At 37.4% G+C, this 23,419-nt stretch overlaps 1 protein-coding gene across 2 annotated transcripts in view; it reads left to right on the top strand.

Moving 5' to 3' along the window:
- Positions 1-23,419, top strand: part of SLC9A8 (solute carrier family 9 member A8) — a 127,610-nt gene that overhangs the window by 43,594 nt on the left and 60,597 nt on the right. The window contains exons 5-7 of one of the 2 annotated variants that reach the window (XM_036748886.1): positions 5,037-5,120; positions 8,852-8,953; positions 10,638-10,672. In XM_036748886.1, coding sequence (XP_036604781.1) covers positions 5,037-5,120; positions 8,852-8,953; positions 10,638-10,672 — 221 coding nt within the window. The remainder of the gene's footprint in view (positions 1-5,036; positions 5,121-8,851; positions 8,954-10,637; positions 10,673-23,419) is intronic. The other variant, XM_036748887.1, reaches the window with a different exon arrangement.

Raw genomic sequence — 23,419 nt, 5'->3', positions numbered from 1 at the left:
GAATAATTGGAATGTAATATTCCAAAGAGCAAAAGAAATTGTTTGGTAGCCCAAATAACATATTCTGAAAAGCTTAACCTATATATCATGGAAGATAAATGGCCATTCATTACAAAAGAATTCAAATCCCTTGTTCAAAAGAAGTCATTGGTGAGCAGGATATTCAACATGCAAACTAACCAAATAGCAGAAAATGAAATACTTCCAGTAATAAAAGAAATTTTTTTAAAAATTGTGTTCCTTCCTGATCTCCTTTTATTAGATTATTTTCTCCTTGAGGGAAGTCTGACGCAGGGCTTGGCAAACTGCTGCAGGCTGGTTCTGAATGACCTTGATCTAAGAAAGTTTCGTTGTTGTTGCTGTTGTTTTTACACTTTTAAATAAAGTTCTGTCATGTTTAAAAATGTAAAAACCATTCTTAGCTAGCAGGTGGCTGCCAAACATGACTAATATTTCTATTATTTCATTTGTGTCTATAGTGCCTAGTGTGATGCAATGCATAAAATAGGTAATGTTGGTTGAATTGGGAGAAAAAGATTTTGGAAATAGGATAGGTACTTCATGCCTAGAAAACTACAAATGTTCCCCTTTTTTAAAAAGGGAAAAGAGTTGATTCTACAAGTTAATATAGAACATATAATTTGTAAGCATATAGAAAGAGAAGCACTTACCCCTCCTCCGAGCTACCCTGTTTCTATCTGTGGTAACAACAGTTTCCTAAACACCTAGACTCAGAACCTTGGGGCTATCTTTGACTATTCCTTCTCCTTCATATTCGTCTTCTTCCTTACTTTCCTCGTATGGTCAAGTTGTTAATCCTTTCAATTCCCCCTATACAGTATCTCTTGCACCCATTCTCTTCTCTCCACATATGCGAACACCATCCTAATTCAGGTTACTGTCACCTTTGGACTGTACTATTTTAATAGTTTCCTACCTGGTCTTTCTGCTTCTATTTGTACCCCCTAATTGTTTTTTGGAGACAGGGTCTCCCCATCTTGCCTATGTTGACAACCTATGGGTCCTCATCTTTCTGTTGATTATCATGAAATCTTGGATCTGCTCTGTTTGTAATATGAGCCAGTTTGTTCCTCCTTAGGCACTCTGGTAGTCTTCTCCTCCCAGAGATACGATTATGCTCGCCATGAACATTTGCCCCTCTTTACTACTGCCCTTTATGTAGCTGCTATAATAATCTTTCTAATAGATTTTGCCATGTCATTTCTCTGCTAAAAGAACTTTTTGCCTGAAGGATTAAGTTTGAACTTCTTAGCCTGACATTTAAGGCCTTAAACAATTATATGCTATCTTTCAGACCTTATTTTACATTAATCCCTCATGATGCACTAGGTGACTGTGGTCTAGCTAAATACTATTTACTTTGTGAACTACTAGCTATTGTCTGAATTTGACACACTGTCTTTCTGTCTGCACACATTCAAGCAGTCTAACCTCCATATCTGGAATATGCTTTCTACTCATCTCTCCTTTTCAGATCTCTCTTTTAAAGGCTCAGCTTATATGCCATCTTCTACAAAAAATATTCTGTCTTTTCCCTTCTCAGTCTCCCTACAGTACTCCTTTGCTTCTGACATACCTTGTCTTGTATTAGCCTTATCTCTGTACATGTAGTTATCCCCATAGTACAGGGTTTTTAACTTTGAAACTATTAAAATATATTTTTAAAAAAATATATCTTTTGATAACTGAATTTCAATATATTGGTTTCCATTGTAATTCTATATACTTTATATTATGCATTTAAAAACGTTATTCTGAGTAGAGATCCATAGGTTTCACCAGACTTCCAAAGCAATCCACCACAGAAAAAGTCGCATAGTAAAATGTAAAGGAACAAACCCAACAGGAAGAGATAGAAAGAGAAATTCCACTTAAAATAAATCCAGGCAGTTAAAAGCATTTGGGTGTCATCTACCTGCCAAAACACCACAGAAACTGTATGAACACAGTTATAAAACACTCTTCACATAAGTAAAGACATCTGAATAATTGGAGAAGTATTAATTGCTCATGGCTGAGCCAATATAATAATATATAATATGATATAATAATGATAATACTACCTAAATTTCTTTACCTATTCAGTACCATATCAAGCTACCAAAGAATTACTGTATAGAACTAGAAAAAATAATAACAGAGTTCATCTAGAACAACAAAAGTTCAAGAATATCAAAGGAATCAGTGAAAAAAGGTGAGAAGGAAGGGGGCCTAGCAATATTAGATCTCAAACTATAATATAAAGCTGTGGCTATCTAAACAGTTTGGTACTGGGTAAGAAATAGAGGTTGATCAGTGGAACAGATTAAGTATATATAGTATATAGAATGAGCACAGAGATGAGCTATTAGGGCAAGAACTCACTATTCAACAAAAACTGTTGGGAAAAGTGGAAAGAAGTCTGGCAGAAACTAGCTATAGACCAGTATTTCATATCACATACAAAGATAAGCTCCAAAAGAATATGACTTAGACATAAAGGGTGACATCATAAGCAAATTAGCGGAGCATAGAAGAAATTATTTGTCAGCCCTGTGGATAGAGGGAAAAGTTCATGACCAAGCAAGAGATAGAGATTTATAGGAGGTGAAAGTAATGGTTTTGATTACATAAAGTTAAAAAGTTTTTGCACAAACAAAACCAATGCATCTAAAATTAGAAGAAAAACAGGAAACTTGGGGGGCAGGGGCGGGATTCTTTGCAGCAAGTTTTTCTGCTTCCAGTTTCATTCGTAAGATACATAGAGAACCGAATCAATTTTACAAGAATAGGAACCATTCTGCAGTTGATAAATAGTTAAAGAATATGAATAAGGAATTTTCAAAGGAAGAAATCCAAGCTATCAGTAACCAGATGTGAAAAAAATGGTCTAAATCACTAATAATTAGAGAAATGCAAATTAAAGCAGTTCTGAGGTACCACCTCATGTCCATCACATTGGCTAAGATAATAAAAAAGGAAAATGACAAATGATGGAAGGCCTAGGGTAAAGCAGGTATACTAATATACTGTTGGTAGAGTTGTACACTAGTTACTTCAACCATTTTAGAAAGCAATTTGGAAGTATTCCCAGAAAGCTATTAAATTGTGCATACCCTTTCACCCAGTGATACCACTAATACCACTAATACTAAAACTATACCACAAAGAGTTAGAAGAAAGAAGAAAAGAACCATATTACAGAAATATTTATGGCAGCATTTTTTAATTAATAAATTTATTTTTTATTTTTAGTTTACAACACTCAGTTCCACAGGTTTTTGGGTTCCAAATTTTCTCCCCATCCTTCTCCTTCCCCCTGCCCCCAAGATGGCATGTAATCCAATGTAGGTTCTACATATACCTTCACATTGAACTTATTTACATAATAGTCCAGTTTTAAAGAAGAATTATAACAAATGGAATGAGTCATGAGAAAGAAGAAATGAAACCAAAAAAGAAGAGTAAAAAAGAGAAAACAAATAGTTTGCCTCAATCTGCATTCAGACGCCATAATTCTTTCTCTGGATGTGCATAGCTTTTCTTGTCATGAGTCTTTTGGAGCTGTCTTATGGCAGCTTTTTTTGTGGTGGCAAAGAATTGGAAACTGAGGGATGTCCATCAGTTGGAGAACGTCTGAACAAGTTGCGGTATAATGAATGATGGAATACAATTGTGCTATAAGGAATAATGAAAGGGATAGTTTCAGAAAAACTTGGGAGGACTTTTGTATGAACTAAGGCAAAGTGAGGTGAGCAGAATCAGGAGAACAATTTGTAATATTGTGTCGAGATTCTTTTTTTTATCATAATTTTCAGGTAGTTCAACTATTCTTAAATTATTCCTCTTTGATGTGTTCTCCAGATCAGTTGTTTTTCTGATGAGATGTTTCACTTTCTCTGTTTTTTCATTCTTTTGATTTTGTGATTCCCTAGAATGTCATTAGCTTCCCCTTGCCAATTCTATTTTTCAAGGAATTATTTTCTTAAGTTTTTGATTGTCTATTTCCAGTTGGTTGACCCTCTTTTCATAATTTTCTTGGATTGGTCTTACTTTTTTTCTAATTTTTCTTCAATCTCTCTTATTTAATTTTTAAAGTTCTTCCAAGAACTCTTTTTGTGCTTGGGGCGATTTGACATTTCTAATTGAAAAGGGACTAGCTTTTTTAGCTGAATATGTACCCAGATCTTCAATATCCAATAGTAACTATCTCTGGCTGGCTTCTTTCTCTTTTGCTTATTCATTTTTTAAAATTTGTTTTTATTTTGTTTTGTTTTTAGCAGCTATTAGTGTAATCAGATTATAGTCCTGAAGTAAGGGGAATAATGCCCCAGGTTTCAGGTCCTTCTTACTGTTATCTTATGAGGTCCTATCTTGGGACCCATCCTTGGGCTCTTCTCTCTACTCCTAAGCCATAGCTAGGGTCTCCAGCCTCACTGTCTGGCAAATGATCTTGCTCCCTGCGGTCCCTCTGTTTGTTGCAAACTACAGCTATCCTCTCTGCCTGGGAATTGAAACCAGGGACTCTGCTCTCCTGCAACTTCCCGAAGCCAATAAGGTCCCTGCCCCTTGCTAATGGACTCCCCAGGTGTGTGCTCTCTTCCTCCTCGCAGCTACAGCCTGGAATGTGTCTGATCAGCTGTGCTTCGTGTCCCTTGACAGTGGAAGGTCCTTCAGTCTTTTCCTACTCAGGTGTCAGAGCCCCACACTGCTAGGTGAAAGTTGTCAAGGCTGAGGCTGTCTCCCTACCGGGCTGCCCCCAGGGCTTGTTGTTTGTTGATTCTGCCTACTCGGCTGGGAGGTATCTGCACTTCACTCTGGCCAAACCTCTAGAGGTCTAGCTTTTCCTTGGGTCTTCTCAAATTGTGTTAGGAGGACAAGTGGTTTACCCCATGTTTAATTCTGCTGCTCTGAGGCAATGTTCTGTCTTTTTATGTGAAGGAAATTTGGAGAACCGAAAGTTTTCTGACCTACCCTGCCATCTTCCCAGAATTCTCTCCAATGTCTGCTTCTGAAGTTTATTTTTTTATTTATAGGAAGAAGAAATGTTTCGTCCAAATATGTTCTTTCTTCTCTTGCTTCCTCCTATCATATTTGAATCAGGATATTCCTTACACAAGGTAAGATACAGTAAAAACATTTTCCATCTTGGTATAAGCCTTTTGTTTAGGAAGGCAAATTATTTAAAAGTTATATTGATTTAAAAGCATTTTCTTCACATAAACCTCATTTCTCTTTTTTATGGTTTACATAGGAAAGGTTGTATTAACTACTTAAATTTAAGAAGTGAAAGCAAAAAGTAACTTATTTTGCTGACTTAGTGTTCTGATTTCAAACTTGATGGTTTTGGTAAATTTGCCAAGGAAATGGGACCCGGGAAAGGCTTCTTGCAGAAGGTAGGATTTTTTCAAGGTATGAAGAAAGCAGGAGGGAGAACATCCTAGTCATGAGGGGACAGCCAGTAGAAATGTAGAATCAGGAGATGAGGACTGTCTTTTGAAAGGAATAGCAAGGAAGCCAGTGCCATTGCATTTTAGAGTACATAGAAGAGAATAAAATATAAGATTTAATTTTAAAATAGGATATATAAACTTTGTATAGAGGGAACAAAGTAGTTTGGATGGAATTTTAGGGAAATATTTAAAATTTCTTAGAAAAGTTTTTCAAGTACATAGAGCAGTACTAGATTATTAATATGATTCAGAGGAATATCAATTCAAAAATTCTTCCTCTTTCTGGGTTTCAGTTTCCTTCCCCATAAAACAAAGACATTCTACTAGATACTCCTAGGTCCCTTCTCTTTTTTAAAAAATTAAGATTTTTTATTTTTAGTTTACAACACTCAGTTCCACAAGTTTTTGAGTTCCAAATTTTCTTCCCCACCTGTCCCCATGGACGGGTCCATGTCCATGGACAGCATGGAATCTGATATATCTTCTTCTACATATGCCTTTGCATTAAACTTATTTACACAATAGTCAAGTTGTAAAGAAGAATTATGACCAATGGAATTAATCATGTGAAAGAAGATGCAAAACCCCCCCAAAAAAAAGAGAAAAAAAGAAAGAAAAAAAAGGAGAGCAAACAGTTTGCCTCAATCTGCATTCAGTCTCCATAGTTCTTCTTCTGGATGTAGATAGCTCTCTCCATCATGAGTCCTTTGGAGTTGTCTTTGAACTTTGTACTGCTGAGAAGAGCCAAGTCCATCAAAGTTAGTCATCACAGAATCCATATATCTGTGATTGTGTATAATGTTCTCCTGGCTCTGCTCCGCTCAGTCAGCATCATATCATGTAGGACTTTCCAGGTTATCGTAAAGTCCGTATCTTCCCCATTTCCATTACGTTCATATACCACAACTTGTTTAGCCATTCCCCAATTGATGGGCATCCCCTTGATTTCCAATTCTTTGCTACCACAAAAAGAGCTGCTATAAATATTTTCGTACATACAAGTCCCTTTCCCACTTGTGTGATCCCTTTGGGATACAGACCTAGAAGTGGTATTGCTGGGTCAAAGGGTATGCACATTTTTATAGCCCTTTGGGCATAGTTCCAAATTGCTCTCCAGAATGGCCGAATCAGTTCACAACTTCACCAACAATGTCACAGTGTTCCAGTTTTCCCACATCCTCTCCAGCATTTATCATTTTCCTCTTTTGTCGTGTTAGCCAATCTGACAGGAGAGATGTGGTAACTAAGAGCTGTTTTGACCCTAGGTCCCTTCTTGCAACATTTTATGATTCTTTGATATTTTTTCCTCCAAAAATTGGAACTCTTTAAATTTCTTGTTTGTATATGGGTTTTATGTTTGAATCATTCATGTAATTTTGGGTGTGGGGTTCAGATCTAAGGGGCAGCTAGGTGGCGCAGTGAGTAGAGCATAGGCCCTGGAGTCAGGAGGACCTGAGTCCAAATGTGACCTCAGACACTTGACACATGTACTAGCTGTGTGACCTTGGGCAAGTCACTTAACCCCAATTGCCCTGCCCCCCCCCCCCAAAAAAGCAGATTTAAATGAGATTGGTATTCATTAGTACAATCTCTGCTAGTTTTAAGTATTTTGAAAATAATATCTAAGAGATGTCAAATATGTGCGTGCACGTGACCAGCAACACTCCCAAAGGAAGCCTCAACCAGATTAAAATATAATTGGGAATGCTTTTAACAATAACAATAAAAATACAGTAAAACATAGATAATGTTAATAGGTGGTTTTCTAAGACAGACTACTCCTACAGGGACCCTTGTGTATGGTGTTGTGGTCTCTGGTTTTATTTGAGTTTGACACTGCTGGTCTATAAATATCATATAAAGAAAAAAGTTAACAGTGTCACAAAGAAAAAGATGGATTTGCTTCTTTTAATGGGGGAAGTAACTTCAGCTGCTGTTTGCCCCGTACTTGACCTTAGTGTACATTTGTAATTCCAAAACTAATATTGGCCAGGGAATTTTCATATATGTGGTCTATCTGAGTAATGGGCTTTTTCAGTGTTGAAGAACACTGAAAAGTTTTTCGACAGACTAGGAGTGATATGTTTAATCTATTTAAATTTTTTAAAGTAATGCAGCTATTTTGAGATTAAAGGAAATCACAGATGGAAATACTTTTTTAGAAAAATAAAATGTGTTGTTTGCAATGCGTTATTTTTAAATTCTTTGTTCCTTCAAAACCCTAATATTTAAGAGATCTATAATTTAATCCATGTATTCACATGACTGGCAAATAACAACTCTTTAAGCAGACAATCTTCATGACTTGTATGACTGAAAAAATCATTACCCTGAAGGCTAGCCCTGAGGTAATGAGCATCTTTGCCTTTAGCCCAGCTTAACCTTTGACAACTGACAAATAATCTGTCTGCAGGCCCATGCTCAGTCTTTTAGATCAAGGTAGGAATATAAACTCTGCTATATTAATCTTCTGGAGCAAGGATCCTTACCACACTATGCTGAAGCACCAGGGCAGGATTTCTGGAGTAGTTTCTGTTCCTTTAAAGATCAGTAATACTAAACAAGGAAAATCAGAAGAAACATTATCGAACAAAATAACTGCCAACAAGTAAATGTAAAGTAAAATGACTTCTCCCAGCCAGGGATACCATCCAGATGACCCTTTTGAGCTTGGTTTTATAATTTTGCTTTGGTTCTTGTTAGCTGGTGTGCTTTCCTAAAGTGTGTTTTAAAAAATCTATGGCCCGACAGTAATACTAGACCTTGACGGTAGTCTTTGTACAGATCCACAGATGATGTCCAATATTTCCATTTGCTTATCAGTAGAGGCCCTGATATTTAAACAATGAATAATTCCTCATTTAAACAGAGAGAGATGAACTGGTACAGTTTTCAGGATCATATAGAAATTTTGGAGAATGTATCATAGTACTTGTATTTTAAATAATTTCTTAATATTGTGCTTTAATATTTGATGAATATCACATAATGAAGTAAAATATACATTTAATATACATTTTTTTTAAACCGAGGAGTAAAAATAATTTCTTAGTTAAACATAATATATAATTGAGTGGACTATGTTTAATTTGTTCAGTGCTAATTAATATGATTAGAGCTGGAATGGATATTGGAAGTAATTTGATCCAGCACAGTCTTTTTGGGTTACAAAAATAAGGCCTAAAGAAGTCAAGTGAATTTCCCAAGGTTACCCAGCAGTAAGTGTAAGGCTGTCAGGAGTCGGGGTCTTGTGACTTCTAGAATCCATTGCTTTTATTAAATATATAATATGAAAGTAAATTGTATATCTGTGAAAGAGATGTCTCTCTATTAGTTGAATTTATTTTTAGTTTAACTGTTTGTTTTTTTCATATCTCTTTACTTGTTTTGTTTTTTAGGGTAATTTCTTTCAGAATATCGGTTCCATCACTCTGTTTGCTGTATTTGGTACAGCAATTTCAGCTTTTATTGTAGGTGGAGGAATATATTTTCTAGGTCAGGTAAGAGAGAAGTTTGAGAGAAGTCTTTGAAACACTTGTATTCATAGAATTAATGCTATAAAACTTATGTGTAGAGTGAATTTCATATAGTTTACTCATAAAAGGAAACTCATATTCCCACTCAGCATATTAAGTTGGTTCTGACTGGACTAAGTACTGCATAGAGAATGATGCATGGTCTAATAGATAGAGAGCCAGACTCAGAGGTGGGAAGATTTTTTTTTGAGTCCTACCTCTAATAATACTGGCCCTGTGACCCTGGGCAGGTCACATAACCTCTTGGTGCCCCTAGAAAACTCTCTATGACTCTTTAAGTTTCTCACTGGGAATTTGGAAAACAAATGTCTGGCTCAAAAGAAAAATACTCTTACATTAAGCTTTGGAGAACCTATAAAACTGTGAGGAGGAATATAGTGTGGTGATATTTACCTGTAATCCCTGCTGCTATGGAAGCAGAGGTTGGTGGATCAATTGAACCCAGAAATTCTGAGCCACAGTGTGCTAAACTCATCAGGTATCCATACTCAGTCCTGCACCAACATGGGGGGCTTCTGGGAACAAGGATCCACTAGGTTGCGCAAGGAGGAGTGAAGCAGCCCAGGCCAGAAAAGGAGCAGACCAAAGCTCTCATACATGTTAAAAGGAGATTGGGCCAATGAGTGACTGTTGTACTTCAAGCCTAGGCAAAATAGGGAAAGAACAGTCTTTAAAGAGATTTAAAAAAAAAATTGTGAATTGTAATAAGGGCAAACACTTTGTTACATTGAACTATATTTGAACAATAACTTATATTTAAAAAGTTGTCCTTTCTGATTTTACTTCCAGTTATTGTCAACTTTAAATTATCTTTATATGGATTACTACATATAAGATACGCATTTTCTACCATGCTGTTGGACAGCTAGTAGAACTATTATTTGGCATGTTCTCAGGGAATTTAAACTCATCTTAGTTAGCCTGTTGAAACATAATTAGTAAAGTCTTCAAGGAAAAAAATGAATCATTCATAATCAAATAGAAAGCTATAGGATATCAGTTACTTTGCATTATGCATATTACTGTTTCTTTCTTTCACTGTAAATAATGGAGATGTTAACTCACTACTAAGCTAAGTGTAAGAAAAAGTATCTGAGAACCTGACAGGTTTCTCCTAACGTGGTGAATCTGAATATTTTTTCTTTTTTTGATAACAATGGCTAGAACCCATGTTACCTTATTCTTACTCATAGCACTTTGTGCCATATAATGCTGGTATATCTGTCCATTCATGTAAATTTATTCATTATTTGGCTTTGAATATCCAATTAGAAAATAAATTTCATAGCAGAGAACTTTGGTTAATTAATTTTTGTCTCAATACACTGTCCCATGCCTTTTTTTTGGAGGCAATTGTGGTTAAGTGACTCACCCAGGATCACACAGCTAGTAAAAGTCTGTGAGTACAGATTTAAACCTGGGTCCTCCTTACTCCTGGGCTGGTGCTCTATCCTAGCTGCCCTTTTATCCTATATTTTTTAAACATCAAGTTTTACTTCAAGTCAGAGTGAAATTTGGGAATTTTGTGGTTTATTATTCAAATTACTGACATTCTGCTAACATACTCATATTCCGTTTATAAGCAAGCAAAAGGTGTTTTAATCTCTTTATTCTTTATTAATCTTTTCTTTGTTTTTTTTTTAAACAGGCTGATGTAATTTCTAAACTCAACATGACAGACAGGTAAAACCTCCCTAACACAACATATATGTATCTGCTTTGCACTCTGGGGAAATTATCTTCATGATGCTTCATGGGTAGAATATTCATATATCATGTACTGTATTTTCTTCTGGAAAATGCTTCAGTAGACTCTAGTCTGAATTAATTTGTCTTTTTGAAGCACCCTACCCTTTTTTCTTAAGATTTATTTGGATATCTTTTCAGGATCATTTGACAGTAGTATTTTGACAGAAATTGTTATTTTGGCATTTGGAGAAAAAAAATCTCTTTAGAAAATGAACTATTTTCCTTTTTTACTATGTTTTTGTCCTTTATTATTCATAATCATCCCCAAGCATTTATTAAGTACCTGCTATTTGACAGGTGCTATCCTAGGTATATCCTTATAATACAAAGAAATAGCTCTGTTGTTTTTCTTCCTACCTGTCTGACTGCTTCTTCTTGGTCTCCTTGGCTAGAATATCATCTTAACTGTGGGATTCCCCAAAGCTCAGTCCTGGGCTTTCTTCTCTTTTTTCTACACTCTCTCAGTGACTTCTTCAGTTCCCAGGTGGTTAGACAGCATGCAGTCTGATATAGGCTCTACAGACACATTCATATTAGTCATGTTGTAAAGAAGAGTTAGAACCAATGGGAGGAACCACGAGAAAGAAGAAAGAAAACAAAAAAAAAGAGCAAATAGTAAGCTTCAATCTGCATTCAGACTCTAGTTATTTCTCCAGATGTGGATAGCATTTTCCATTATGAGTCTTTTGGAATTGTCTTAGATCATTGCATTGCTGAAAAGAGCTAAGTCTATCAAACATCGCACAATGTGGCTGTTGCTGTGTACATCCTAGTTCTGCTCACTTCACTCAACATCAGTTCACGTGAGATTTCCAGGTTTTTCTGAAGTCCACCTGCTCATCATTTCCTATGAAATAACAGTATTCCATTCCATTCATATACCACAACTTGTTCAGCCATTCCTTAATTTATGGGCATCCCCTCAATTTTCAGTTCTTTCTACCACAAAAAGAGCTGCTGTAAATATTTTTGTACATGTGGATCCTTTCCCCATTTTTATGATCTCTTTGGAATGCAGACCTAGAGGTGGTATTGCTGAGTCAAAGGGTATCCACAGTTCGATAGCCCTTTGAGCATAGTTCCAAATTGCTCTCCAGAATGGTTGGATCAGTTCACCATTCCACCAACAATGCATTAGTTTAACTTCCTTATTTCTGTTGAGGGTACCACCATCTTTTTACTTACTCGGGTTTCCAAAGTTAGTCATTCCTGACTTCTCACTCTCCCTAACCCTACTCAAGATTTTTTATAAAGAGCCATCTGGATAACTATCAGATTCTTGATACTTCAAGGAATCATAATTTCATTGTTGTGGATATTCCTTCCAACACAGATCATAACATATCTACAATTTAAGTTGTCCCTAAGAGTTGCTCTGTCCAAAAAATTTGTCACATTTTGGCCAAGTTGGTAAAGAGCCTTTGTGAACTCAGCTGTGCTGGTCTTCAGACAGCAAACATATTGTCTGTCACCAAGCCCATATTCAAAGCCTTCAGCTTGGTGGAGGACCTGCCAGATTTGAACTGTTCCATGTTATAATGAGGTTCAGAATAGCAGACATGTGAGTGGATATATAGGCAAGCAGTTGATACTTACGACAGACTTGTCATAAGTCAAAAATCATACATTTGCTAGTTCCTTGTATGCTTTGACTTTAGATTTAAATGAAACAAGGTGGGCTTTGACCTTGGACTAAAGCCAAACAAGGTGGATTACCTATCTTGAAAAGTTCAGATATGTGTTGTTCTTCCCTGGAGGTTGTTAAAAAATGTGTTTCATAATGCCCCCCAGTGAAACTATAAACCAGTAACCCATTTGAATTCACCAGTATGACAATGTGTTGTGCATTGTATGTTTGACGTTTGGCTTGGTTTTGCCTAATATTAATTGGTTATTAATTAATTATTAATTAATTATTAATTAATTAATTGGTTTACCTAATATTAATGTAGTTAGCCTTTCTGAATTACAAAATAACACGTTTTCCTTGTCTTCTTTGGCTCCTAATGTAATTTAAAATAAAAATTACTGAAAAAATTCAAAACTGTCTTGTTTTTTTTCGCCATTGAAGGGCCAGCTAAAATGTTTTTAGGTGAAAAAGTATTAATCATCTTCGACTAACTTTTAGTTACTTTTTAGTACTTACAGTTGAAACTTTGTCATCTAGTTAGGGTTCTATCTAGCTAGGTAAAGCCCACTTTGTAAGTCCTTCCCTTTTCAGAGGAGAGATGCTAGGTTTCTCTTTTGAACTCTTTTGAAAGTTTTCATCTTCATTCCTTTGCTTTAATGGATATATCAAAGCTTTTTCTAGGAGCCAATCTAATCATAGCCTTATGATGCTTTGTAAAGAGTTAAAATGATTTTGTAAAGAAGCTAATTCTTTACAACAAATGAAGGCTTATTTCTAGAATTTTCATCTGTATGCGTTATAAAAGGTCATGGGCACAGAGCATTTTCATATCAGCTCCCAGTGTGCTCTTCATATAATACCCACTTAATAAATATTCATTAAATTGAATTTTAAAGTGAGTTGCCCCCATAGCTGTGTAGCACTTGAGTGGGCAGGCTTAGCCAGGTACCTGTTGGCCCAGCGAAGGCAAAGTACCAGAGCTGATAGGCTTTTCTACTTGTAATGATTTCTATGACAAAGCATCAAAATCTATACCTACTATGTCAATTAAAGAATATATTAAGAGTTGGTGTTTTTTTGGTGGTAGCTGATATGTATACACACACACATATATACATATACACATACTTTATAGTATTTTATTCCAATTAAATGTTTTCAACATGCATTTTTGTAAGATTTTGAGTTCCAAATTTTTCTCTCTTCCTTCCCTTCTCCCCAAGACAGTAAGCAATCTGGTATAGGTTATACGTGTACAATCATGTTAAACATATTTCTATATTAGTCATGTTGTGAAAGAAGAATCAGAACAAAAGGGAAAAACCATGAGAAAGAAAAAAAACAACAAAAATGAAGATGGTTTGCTTCAATCTGCATTCAGCCTCCATAGTTCTTTCTTTGGATGTGGATAGCATTTAACATCATGAGTTTTTTGGAATTGTTACTGAGATGGACAGAAGGTACTTTTCTCTTTAGTCTCTACTGAAATGATTCTTCTTAACCAAAACCCTGTATTTAAGCTTATCACTATACCCTTGCAGATCTTTGTCTTTGCCTGTTCTTTTAAGGCTTTTCTTCATCTAACTCTTGTCTCCCCCTCCCACTTCCATTATAGAACTTTCTGTGCTTTGCTATTCTCCATCCTTCTAAATTTAGTGGTTGGATCGCTGAACTTATTTTTAAAAAATATTTTGATAACTATATTTCAATATAGTTGATTTCCTTGTTTTAAAAAATGTGGGCCAGCATAGGTGACACATAATGAAGAAATTCAGAAGCTGAATGAACAGTACTTCATGATTACTCCATATACTGTTCTTGTGTGACCCCTCTGTCCTCTAGATATTTTATTCTATATCCAAGCTTATACCTTTTAGATTACTTCTCCAACAACCCTACTAGTTCCTCCTATGTTCCCTGAACTGCTCTTCTTGGTAACAACCATGCTTTGAACTTAACTACAGGTCTGTGTGCCATAGGAAAACTGCCAGCCTCAGCCCAAGTTCTCTACTGGCCCCTGACAGGAACCATTGGGAGCAGATTGCTCTCAGTTGTGTGATTGTCCCACTTCCATTCTGGTTATCATCTGTGGCACTCTACCAAAAGGCAATGAAACTAGGTCAGCTGTTTACATCTCTAGCCTACTTCCATTTCTGATAAATCAGCCTGAGATTTTTCCAGTCACTTAACAGCAAGTGGTAAACTGTCCTATTACTACCCACTTCATTGCAACTTGACATCTGGTGACATTGCACATTGGGGGCCTAGGAAGGAATAGGAATTGACTACTGCTTCAGGACCTTTGAGAGCATTACTTTTTGTTTTTATTTTTGTAATAGAAATGCCCTCAAATTACTCTTTTGGAGGGAAATTCAGAGATAAATTAGGCAAATGGTTTAGTCTCTGCCTTCTTGAAGCTTACACTATAGATGGCATAATGTAATCATAAAAGATGTGGTAGAAATCATATTCCTCCTTTGCAGACAATCGAGGTGAATCGGAATGGATGCCCAGCCATCTTAAGAGTGAATTATCAGTTAAAAGGCATTGTTCCAAGGTGGAAGAAAGTGTCAACTATGTTTCTACAATCCTGAATTCTTTTTTTGATTGGTTTGGGAGTTTAGGTGAGATACTCGAGCTATCCAAGGTATAATAGGAGCTAAAATATTAATTGGCAGACAGTAGAGGGTCTGTGTGGAAGGGGTTGCTGCATGTATCAGATCTGGAGCCTCTAGTCATCAAAGGTACTAGAGGACCTGTGCTTCTGGGGATAAAGAGCTTGGTAGTCAAGTGTTCCCTCCATATACATGGCACTGTTTGAGGATATCTTATCGCTAGTCCACTTCAGAAGATACTAGGGACCCACTCATGACAGTGATCATAACCTGATAAGAATTCCTAGCCACAGGGAGCCAAAGGCCAAACTGAAGTTGAGGGCCAAATTGAAAGGAACTCAACTCTATTGATGTTCTTAGCCTTATAGAGCCAGTGGTTCTAAAGGAGCCACCTCCAAGGATGTACATTCAGACCAAATCTTTCACAAATCTCAAGGCTATGGGTGCCAGAGGTACCAGAAGGCTTGTCCTTCTGGGACTTAGAAATTGGTAGCAGGTAGAGTATCATTTGAGTATGTCTCCTCCCCTGACATCTTCTGACAGGAGGTTCCATGGCCTTGTTTGAGTGTGTGGCCCAGGGAACCTACATCCAAGGTATTTACTGTCCCAGAGGCCTATTTAAACCTCTTCGCTGCTTATGTCCACTGTTTGTACCTACATCTCCCTAGTGTTCGAAGTGATAAGCCTTGGAAGCAGATGCTACTGCCATCACTTGGAATGCCATGTACAGTCATCCAAATGCCTGGAGGGTGCATGCCCTGATCATTTCGTTCTTTCTCCATCCTGTGGCTGACAAGATTCTTTTATCCTTGTGATTCAGTCACCATCTGCTGAAGAAAAAACCTGTTCCCTCTGCTAACATTCTTTAACAACCCCTGCTCCTTAGAGGTTAACTCCAAGTGTTTCTTGAATTAAATCTGTTTCACCCCATTCAGATCCTTTTTGCAGTCATTCCCCCTCATTTCTTTTTTTTTAATTTAATTTATTTAATATATTTAGGTTTCAGCATTGATTTTCACAAGAGTTTGAACTACAAATTTTCTCCCCATTTCTACCCTCCCGCCCATTCCCAGATGGTGTATATTCTGGTTGCCCCGTTCCCCAGTCAGCCCTCCCATCTGTCACCCCACTCCCCTCCCATTCCCTTTTCCCTTCATCTCTTGTAGGGCAAGATAAATTTCTATGCCCCACTGCCTGTGTATCTTATTTCCTAGTTGCATGCAAAAACTTTTTTTGTTGTTGTTTTTGAACATCTGTTTTTAAAACTTTGAGTTCCAAATTCTCTCCCCTCTTCCCTCCCCGCCAACCCTCCCTAAGAAGGCAAGCAATTCAACATAGGCCACATGCATATCATTATGTAAAACCCTTCCACAATACTCATGTTGTGAAAGATTAACTATGTTTTGCTCCTTCCTAACCTATCCCCCTTTATTGAATTTTCTCCCTTGACCCTGTCTCTTTTCGAAAGTGTTTGTTTTTCATTACCTCCTCCCCCTGTCTGCCCTCCCTTCTATCATCCCCCCATTTTTATCTTCTTCCTCCTTCTTTCCTGTGGGGTAGGATACCCAATTGAGTGTGTATGGTGTTCCCTTCTCAGGTCAAATCCGATGAGAGCAAGATTTACTCATTCCTCCTCATCTGCCTCCTCTTCCCTTCCAACAGAACCGCTTTTTCTGGCCACTTTTATGTGAGATAATTTACCCCATTCTATCTCTCCCTTTCTCCCTCTCTCAATATCCCTTCATATTCAACTCACCCTGTGCCCTCTGTATGTATGTGTATATATATATATGTACATATATATATATACATATATATACACACACATATATATACACCTACATAGACACACATATGTATATATATGTATACACATATATATCTATGTATATTCCCTTCAGCTACTATGATATTGAGGTCTCATGAATCATATATATCATCTTTCCATGTAGGAATGTAAACAAAACAGTTCAACTTTAGTAAGTCCCTTATGATTTCTCTTTCTTGTTTACCTTTTCATGCTTCTCTTGCTTCTTGTGTTTGAAAGTCAAATTTTCTATTCAGCTCTAGTCTTTTTACTGAGAAAGCTTGAAAGTCCTCTATTTTATTGAAAATCCATATTTTGCCTTGGAGCATGATACTCAGTTTTGCTGGGTAGGTGATTCTTGGTTTTAATCCTAGCTCCATTGACCTCTGGAATATTGTATTCCAAGCCGTTCAGTTCCTTAATGTGGAAGCTGCCAGATCCTGTGTTATCCTGATTGTGTTTCCACAATACTCAAATTGTTTCTTTCTGGCTCCTTGCAGTATTTTCTCCTTGACCTGGGAGCTCTGGAATTTGGCAACAATGTTCCTAGGAGTTTTCTTTTTGGGATCTTTTTGAGGAGGTGATCTGTGGATTCTTTCAATTTCTATTTTACCCTCTGGCTCTAGAATATCAGGGCAATTCTCCTTGATAATTTCTTGAAAGATGATATCTAGGCTCTTTTTTTTGATCATGACTTTCAGGTAGTCCAATAATTTTTAAATTATCTCTCCTGGATCTGTTTTCTAGGTCAGTGGTTTTTCCAGTGAGATATTACACATTGTCTTCCACTTTTTCATTCCTTTGGTTCTGTTTTATAGTATCTTGATTTCTCATAAAGTCACTAGCTTCCACTTGCTCCAATCTAATTTTTAAGGTAGTATTTTCTTCAGTGGTCTTTTGCAGCTCCTTTTCCATTTGGCTAATTCTGCCTTTCAAGGCATTCTTCTCCTCATTGGCTTTTTGGAGCTCTTTTGCCATTTGAGTTAGTCTGTTTTTTAAGGTGTTGTTTTCTTCAGTGTATTTTTCAGTACTTTTTTGGGTCTCCTTTAGCAAGTCATTGACTTGTTTTTCATGGTTTTCTTGCATCCTTCTCATTTCTCTTCCCAATTTTTCCTCTACTTCTCTAACTTGCTTTTCCAACTCCTTTTTGAGCTCTTCCATGGCTTGAGACCAGTTCATGTTTTTCTTGGAGACTTTTGGTGTAGGCTCTTGCACTTTGTTGACTTCTTCAGGCTGTATATTTTGGTCTTCTTTGTCACCAAAGAAAGATTCCAAAGTCTGAGACTGAATCTGAGTGCATTTTTGGTGCCTGGCCATGTTCCTAGCCAACTTACTTGACCCTTGAGTTTTTCAGCAGGGTATGACTGCTTGTAGAGCAAAGAGTACTTTGTTCTAAGCTTGAGGGGATGTGCTGTTGATTTCAGAGCTATTTCTATACAGCCAGCTCTGCTACACCAGCATTCCTCCTTCCTCAAGAACCGCCAACCCGGACCTGAAGCAAATCTTCAGCAGGCTCTGCACTCCTGCTCTGATCCGCCACTTAATTCCTCCCACCAGGTGGGCCTGGGGCTGGAAGTAACTGCAGCTGTAGTTCTGTAGCTGCACCTCCCCCCTGCCCCTTGAGTGGTGGCCGAACTGTGAACTCTGTCCCAGCAGCTTTTCCTACTAACCTTCTCTGTTGTCTTTGGTGTTTGTGGGTTGAGAAGTCTGGTAATTGCCACAGCTCACTGATTCAGGGTGCTAGTGCCTGTTCCGCAGGGCTCCTGGTCTGGTTGGTCCTGCTGCTGCCCACGCTGAGCTCCACTCCCCTCTGCTCTGTGTGAGATAGACCTCATTCAGTGACCATCCAGGCTGTCCTGGGTTGGATCCCTGCTTCCCTCTGCTATTTTGTGGGTTCTGCAGTTCTAGAATTTGTTCAGAGCCATTTTTATAGGTTTTTGGAGGGACATGGTGGGTAGCTCACACAAGTCCCTGCTTTCCAGCTGCCATCTTGGCTCCGCCCCCCATCCCCCCTCATTTCTCAAGGAGCTCACAGTTTTCCCTATATCCTAACTCCTGCTTCACACTTAGTGACTTCAGTATACTGGTGGTATCCCTTCAATAACCTTAACTTCTTGGTAAATCTACCTCCTCAGCTCCCACAGGCAGCCACAGAGATGCTCACACTTTAAACCTCTCTATTGCTTTCTCTTTGAACTCTGAAATTCCTCTTTGATCATAACCTTCTATCCTTCCATCTCCCACTCTGCCTCACTCCTGAAATCCTCCTAAATGTTTTCCTTGTATTCACTGTGACCTCCTCCCTCCACCCCTGCCCTGTTCTCCCAGTCCATTATCTCTAGCATCATTTTCCTCACTCCACAAACTTGACCCTGCAGTTGACCAGTTCAACTATGCAATGTCCTTTACACTTTGAGTCTTTTACCTTGTTGCCATTCACGTCTTGTCAAACTTCAAACCTGGGCTAGCTGCACCATCATCCTTCTCTGTTTTTCAGTGCTGTTGAACCCTGCTAAAAGAAATTATATAGCCTCACCATCTAGGTCCACTATAAAGTTGTTATCTCGACTGGGTCCCCACTGCTGCATGGCAACCATTTTCCCTTAATTGATTTATATTCCTTGTTGGGACTATTGTAAACCTTTTCCCACAGATGTCCTCACCTCCTTTTAGTAGAGGACCTCAATTCTTTATTAAGAAAATCGATGCCATCTGCCATGATCAACTCCTTTCCTGCACATTTCATAAAACCTTCTATATGTTATGCCAATCTCTTCCAATGCTTCTTTTAGAAATAAGTGGCCCTCTTCCTTGCCAAGATTAATCCTTCATCCCCCCTTACCCCCCCCCCCAGCCCATCTCCATTGGAATGAGGTGGTAGAGAAAATAAAATTTTAAGTGAAAAAAATTAAATTAAAAAAAATTAAAACAAGGCTAACCCCCTCTACTTGGAAGTTATTCCTTTGAACATTTTCTTCCTCTCCCTCTGCATTCCGCCTCCCCCATCTCTACCTCATATCCCCTAATGTATAAATATGTTCATCCTATGTACCTTTGCTTAACCATCTCATTCTCTCAGAGTATCATCTTACTGCTCTTATATATGACATTAAAGAGAATATATTACCATCTGTTTTGCTGCTGCACCCTAAGGACCAGAGGACCTTTCCAATATTCAGACATACATGTTGTCTCCCCCTAATAAAGTGTGAGCACCTTGAGAACATGAACTGTTTTGCTTTTCTGTTTGTATTCTTATAGCTTTGGTACAGAGTAAGCACTTAATAAATGTTTATTCATTCATTCTCCCTCAAAGTCAAACTTCTCTGAGACTCGGCTATACTGTGCTACCATATCCTCATTCCTACTCTTCAGCCCCTTGCTCAATCTTGATTCCAGCTTTACCACTCCACTGAAACTACTCTCTCAAAGATAGCCAGTGATCTGATTGCTCAATCTGTTGGCTTTTTCTCAGAACTTACCCTACTTAAAATTTTTATGCAGCAATTGACAGTGTTTCTACCCCTCTCCTCTTAGATATTTATCTCCTTCCTTGGCTTCCATGACACGGCTCTCTTGGTTATTTTACCTTGTTAGGTTATCACTCACCTTTTACTTCATAAACGTCAGTGTCCTTCCAAGTCTCTGTCCTTAGCTCTCTTCTCTCCTTCAACTCTCAGTAATTTAATCATCTCCCATGGGTTCAATGATCATTTCTACATACTATTCCGAAAATCTCTAAAAAGGCCTATTCAGTATTCCTTTTCTTTTCTCCATATCTTTGCACAGGTTGTCTGTCCACCCCTTCCCTGAAATGTGGCCTCATTTTAGCCCTGTCAGAATCCTTAGCTTCCTTCAAGGCTCAGCTCCTGTACCAATTATTAAGGAAAGCCCTTTCTGATCTCCCTAGTTGTTAGTGACCCTTTCTCTCCTCAAGCTCTTTTTCATTTATTTATGTGTGTATGTGTTGTATCCCTAACAGAATGGAAGCTTCTTGAGAGCAGATGGTTTTTGTCTTTGAATTCCAAGTGCCTGGTAAAGTCCTTGGCAGGTAGTAGACAATTATTAATGCTTATTGAATAAATGAATGAATGTGTAGGATGTGTAAGGGCAGAACTTTTGGTTTTGGTTTTTGCATCCCCAGCCCCTGGGAAAATTTTTTCACGTCCAGCATCTCACATATGCTAGAGATTTTACCTTGTCACTTAACCTCCTGGTGCTCCATGTAATTCTATAAGGCTGTACATTGTAAAGCAATGGCCAGTCTGCCTTAGCAGAGCATTTCTTCATGGGGACTGCCCTCTACCAGTGAAATCTCTGGTCTGGAACAAAACAAAAATATTCACCAAACCCTAGCAATCATGTTTTGGCCAAACAGGCACTTAATACATATTTACTGAACTGAATTGAATTGCTGCTTAAAGTGAAATGAAAACTGTGAAGAACAGAGAAGAGGTGAGCTCTTCTCAGAATATATAATCAGAGTCTTCCATTTTTTTCTTTAGACAGTGACCAAGTAAATTGATCTAAATTATTAACAAAGTCAACCAGTAGGACATAGGAATAGACTTCTTATGAATAATAGTTTATATAGTATTCATTGCAATAATTTTAACCTATAGTTTTAATTCTTTAAGTTACATTTTTAATTTGCTAAATTTCTTACAGTCTATCTAATTTCAGGTCCTCTTCAGTCATTGTCAGCAGTTAATGGGAAAGCAGCGGAAAGACCGCTAGCTTTAGAGTCAGAAGACTGGTGTTCAGATCTGCTCTGTCATCTCTGTTTCTTTGGACATATCATTACCACTCTGATTCTTAGTTTCCTTATGTGTAAAATGAAGCAACCTATATGGCCTCTAAGGTCCCTCTAATCTTTTCATTTGATAGAGTAAAGAAAAGCCATCCATGTCTTTAAATTTATACTTTGTACTTATATAAATTTATACATTGTCTTCTGAGCCTGAGTGACCTCTTTATTTGGGTTGGCTTCAGCCATGTTAGTAATTCAGGCAACTCATGTCTCGATATTATATTCTATCAGAATTATTCATTGGTCAAATATATGACCATAATGCAAACCCAATTTGTTATATGATATATGTGAAACATGTTTTATTTCGATGATATTGAGGCAGCTAAGTGGCACAGTGGATAGAACACTAAGCCAGGAGTCAGGAAGACCTGAGGTCGAATTCAGCCTCTGACACTTACTAGCTATGTGAGCCTGGGCACGTCACTTAACCACTGTTTGCCTCAGTTTCCTTATCTGTAAAAATGTGGATCATAATAACAACTATCTCCGAGGGTGTTTATGAGGACCAAATGAGATGATAATTGTAAAGTGCTTAACACAGTGCCTGGCATGTAGTAGACACTATATAAATGTTAGCTGTCATTATACTTATTATTATTATGATATATTTCACATTTGGGAAAGGTTTTTCCAAAAACTCTTACCCAAAATGACAATAAGTCATTTGAAGAATCAGAAAATTTTTATTTCATAATACTTTTTTAGAAATAAGAGAGCACCTATATTCATTCAATGTATGCTACCAACCCTTTCACTAATTGAGTTCTTGTTGCTAATATCTGTCTACAAGACAGTGGCATCTTTTTAATATGGCCTTGTCTGGGTGTGAGTTAGTTGTTTCACAAGGGAAGATTTTCAGGAACCCAGACTTTGCTGTTATTTTATCTGTTTTCTACATATTGTTCACAAAATTGTGGCAGTCTCAAAATGTTTTATACATTTTTAGGCTTTCTTAGAGAATACTGAATGCTATCTTTTTTTTTTTTTTACCTTTTCTTCATGGCTTAGGATCATTTTGTTTTGAAAAACATAAATTATTGTACTTTGTAATAATACAATGATGCCCTCTGGAGTTATTGAGGCAGATCAGTCAGTCGATAAGCACTTATTAAGCACTTACCATGTACCAGGCACTGGTAGGTATAAAGAGCTCTTTGCTCTGTAATTGGTAACCTAGCTGCACCAGCTGTCTCCTCTTTTGCTTTTAGTAACTGCACTTCAATTACTAAAACTTCTTTTGAAAGTTTCTTTTCAAAACTTTCAAGCTTATTTTGAAGCTCTTTTTTTTTTTTTAAATTCCACCTTCCCTGCTACTGTCCTAGTCTGATTATTTCTGTGGGCTTAATTATTTCTAAAACAGTTAAAAGATGCGTGGGGGTGGGGGAAGCGGGGTGGGGGGGGGAGCTCAGTGTTTAAAAGATGTAAGCCATCATCTGCTTGACTTGCTTTGTGATCTGATCACATTTTACCTTGAATTATGCTTGATTTGAAGACTTAGGAGTGAAGAGGAATGCTGTGCATACTTCTAGAGTATCCACTCCACTTTTAAGTTATCTCTATTATGAAGATTTTCCTTTCTGCTGGGTTGCAATATCTATATCTATATCTTTGTATGTCTGTATATGTATATATAGATATACAAATATATTTACTATATATATATATACACACACACACACACACACACACAGCATATCTCTATGCACATTGTGTGTTTGTGTGTGTGTGTGTGTGTGTGTGTGTGTGTGGAAAGAGAGAAAGAAAGAGAAATTCATATTCATTTACCAACCTCTTTCTGTGTTGTTTTGGTATATGG

This window comes from Trichosurus vulpecula, chromosome 3 (genome assembly GCF_011100635.1).
Source record: "Trichosurus vulpecula isolate mTriVul1 chromosome 3, mTriVul1.pri, whole genome shotgun sequence".
Classification (NCBI taxonomy): Eukaryota; Metazoa; Chordata; class Mammalia; order Diprotodontia; family Phalangeridae; genus Trichosurus; species Trichosurus vulpecula.
The sequence above is the reverse complement of the archived record's forward strand: the minus strand, read 5'-3'. Positions and strand labels throughout refer to the sequence as shown.